The sequence below is a fragment of the Trichomycterus rosablanca genome, chromosome 22 (genome assembly GCF_030014385.1).
Source record: "Trichomycterus rosablanca isolate fTriRos1 chromosome 22, fTriRos1.hap1, whole genome shotgun sequence".
NCBI classification, from domain to species: domain Eukaryota; kingdom Metazoa; phylum Chordata; class Actinopteri; order Siluriformes; family Trichomycteridae; genus Trichomycterus; species Trichomycterus rosablanca.
Genome location: NC_086009.1, coordinates 13,086,978 through 13,089,295, shown reverse-complemented (window position 1 = coordinate 13,089,295; position 2,318 = coordinate 13,086,978). Strand labels below are relative to the sequence as shown.

Here is a 2,318-nt window from a genome sequence, read left to right as displayed (position 1 = left end):
CAGAACTCTGCACTGACAATTAAGCGTAGTCTAGACTGCCCATTCGCATTTCCTTATCCGGGAATGGGAAGGATTTATACTATTGGCTACTGCTGTCACGTGGACTTTTAACTTTGTTCACTTGACAGAAAGTAGGAGGGTTCTAACAAACAGGAAAACGAGTAAAGGGATAGATATAAATTTTAGTATATTTTGTCTGCAATTCAAAGAAATTAATGGCCATGAGTTCCTATTTGATCAACTCCAACTATGTGGACCCTAAGTTTCCACCTTGCGAGGAATACTCACAGAGCGACTACCTACCCAGTCACTCTCCAGACTACTATAGCGCCCAGAGGCAAGAGCCGTCGTTCCAGCATGAGTCGATCTACCACCAGCGATCGGGCTGCACCAATCCAGCCTACCTATCATGCCAGAGTGCCGGGCAGCCCGCCGTGGTGATGTCTCCTCGTGGTCACGTACTAAACCCAGCTGTTCTCTCCTCCGCCCTACCTGAACCAAGCCATCGCTGCGACTCGGTAACTCCGAGCCCTCCGCCTGCTTGCGTTCAAACCCCCATCATACAAAGTGCTACTTCGGTTACTTCACGAAAGGATCCCGTGGTGTACCCATGGATGAAAAAAGTCCACGTAAACATCGGTAAGTGCAGCTAAACTTCTATTACTTCTGTGTCAACATTCGCAGTTCATCCTTTTTAAAGCGCAGAAATGTCGAGTGTAAAATCTATTGCTTTCCTTGTGAAGTAGCCTTTGGTTGAGATTTACGATCGGCTGTTTGTACGGCAATATAATTACACCCCTCATAAATTTTTATTGCACTTCTTCTGAAAGTATCTTTGACGTCTGTGCAACCTTTTAGTTTTAATTTCTGCCCTGAACGGTTTTATGAGCTTTTCAGTAACTCATAAGTTTTATGTTTTGGTAATTTGATTTTAAGTGGCCTGATATATAAACGCGTATGGTTATGCCACCTTGTTTGTTAACATTTTTTAAAACATATACAGTTTTAACATTTATTAAGATACTAATTGCAAAGTAAACAAAAAACTTTGTTTAGGCCTAAGCAACCAATTTTAAACTGTAAACTTTTTTAGAATATTATGCTAAAATGAGAGAAAATGCAGAGTTCTATTTCGTCAAATTGGTGATGAGTATTTTTATTAGCAAAAGTACAGATAAACTATCGTTTGTTTAATTGGTATCTAATTATTTTGACTATAAAAAATAAAGTAAATTATTAATAATGGTGACCAGTACATGGCTTCATATTTATTTATTGATTTTTTTTTGCATGTTATATAATACGAGTGTTCATACACCAACCTTATTTCTACTATATATGTGTACTGCTGGACGTTCATGTACAGTTGCATGCTTGGTTAGTTACAGTGTGATTTTCTTAACATGATTCTCTGTTTCCCTGCAGTGAGTCCGAACTATTCGGGCGGAGAGCCTAAGCGCTCACGCACAGCCTACACGCGACAGCAAGTTCTTGAGCTGGAGAAAGAGTTTCACTACAACCGCTACCTTACTCGCCGACGCAGGGTGGAAATTGCCCACACCCTTTGCCTTTCCGAACGACAGATAAAGATTTGGTTTCAGAATCGGCGTATGAAGTGGAAGAAAGATCATAAGCTACCGAACACAAAGATCCGCTCCAGCAATTCTGCAAACTCAAGTTTAAGTGGCGGTCCGTTAAAAAATAATCAACACTGAGTTAACCTCCACCGACTTTTATGCCGGCAAATACTCCTCAAAATCACGCACATTCTCAAGACCTCAGTGAGACGCGCGGATTTTTGTCATTCTGACTCCCTGTCATCCCTTGTAAACGACTAGGAAATAACACAAGGTGGGGTAATGAGAAGGAACACATGAGGAAAATACATGACTTAAATAGAAATGAAATGAAGACTCGAACTCAAACACTTTCACAGATGGCCTCACTCCCAGTTTACTCAAGTTCTCATTTTTATCCCATACCCCTGTTCTTTTCTGCTCCCTCGACCCCTCAATAAGAACAGAAGGCAGCAGACAGTTTTCAGATTTGGTGAAGATGGATCCGTGTTTCATCTTTAATCATGCCAAACGCAGCCCCATTTGTCATGTTTACTCTGTGGTACAAAGGATGAACCGTGGGCCTGCCCATTACCTCGACGTCTAGCATTGTGCTAAATAAATGAGTCTCCTTGTTTTGTCAAGAGCCATTTTCTTACACTCCTTTCTTTGCTGGCGTGTGGCCTACAAAACTAGCTGTACGAATTTTTACTAATATGAAGCTTATTTTTTATATGAAGCCTAAATCGCATTTAATGTATT

The 2,318-nt window shown here is 40.8% G+C and overlaps 1 protein-coding gene across 1 annotated transcript; it reads left to right on the top strand.

Moving 5' to 3' along the window:
* Positions 1–215: 215 nt before the first annotated feature.
* Positions 216–2,318, top strand: hoxb4a (homeobox B4a). Its single transcript, XM_062984812.1, has 2 exons — positions 216–639; positions 1,426–2,318. The coding sequence occupies exons 1-2, from the start codon at positions 216–218 to the stop codon at positions 1,713–1,715; spliced, it is 714 nt and encodes a 237-aa protein (XP_062840882.1). The 3' UTR covers positions 1,716–2,318.

Excerpts from the sequence above, each read along its gene's own strand:
- hoxb4a (XM_062984812.1), top strand. The coding sequence starts at position 216 with ATGGCCATGAGTTCCTATTTGATCAACTCCAACTATGTGGACCCTAAG. Across the intron at positions 640-1,425 it reads AAAAGTCCACGTAAACATCG|TGAGTCCGAACTATTCGGGC; the intron begins GTAAGTGCAGCT and ends GTTTCCCTGCAG.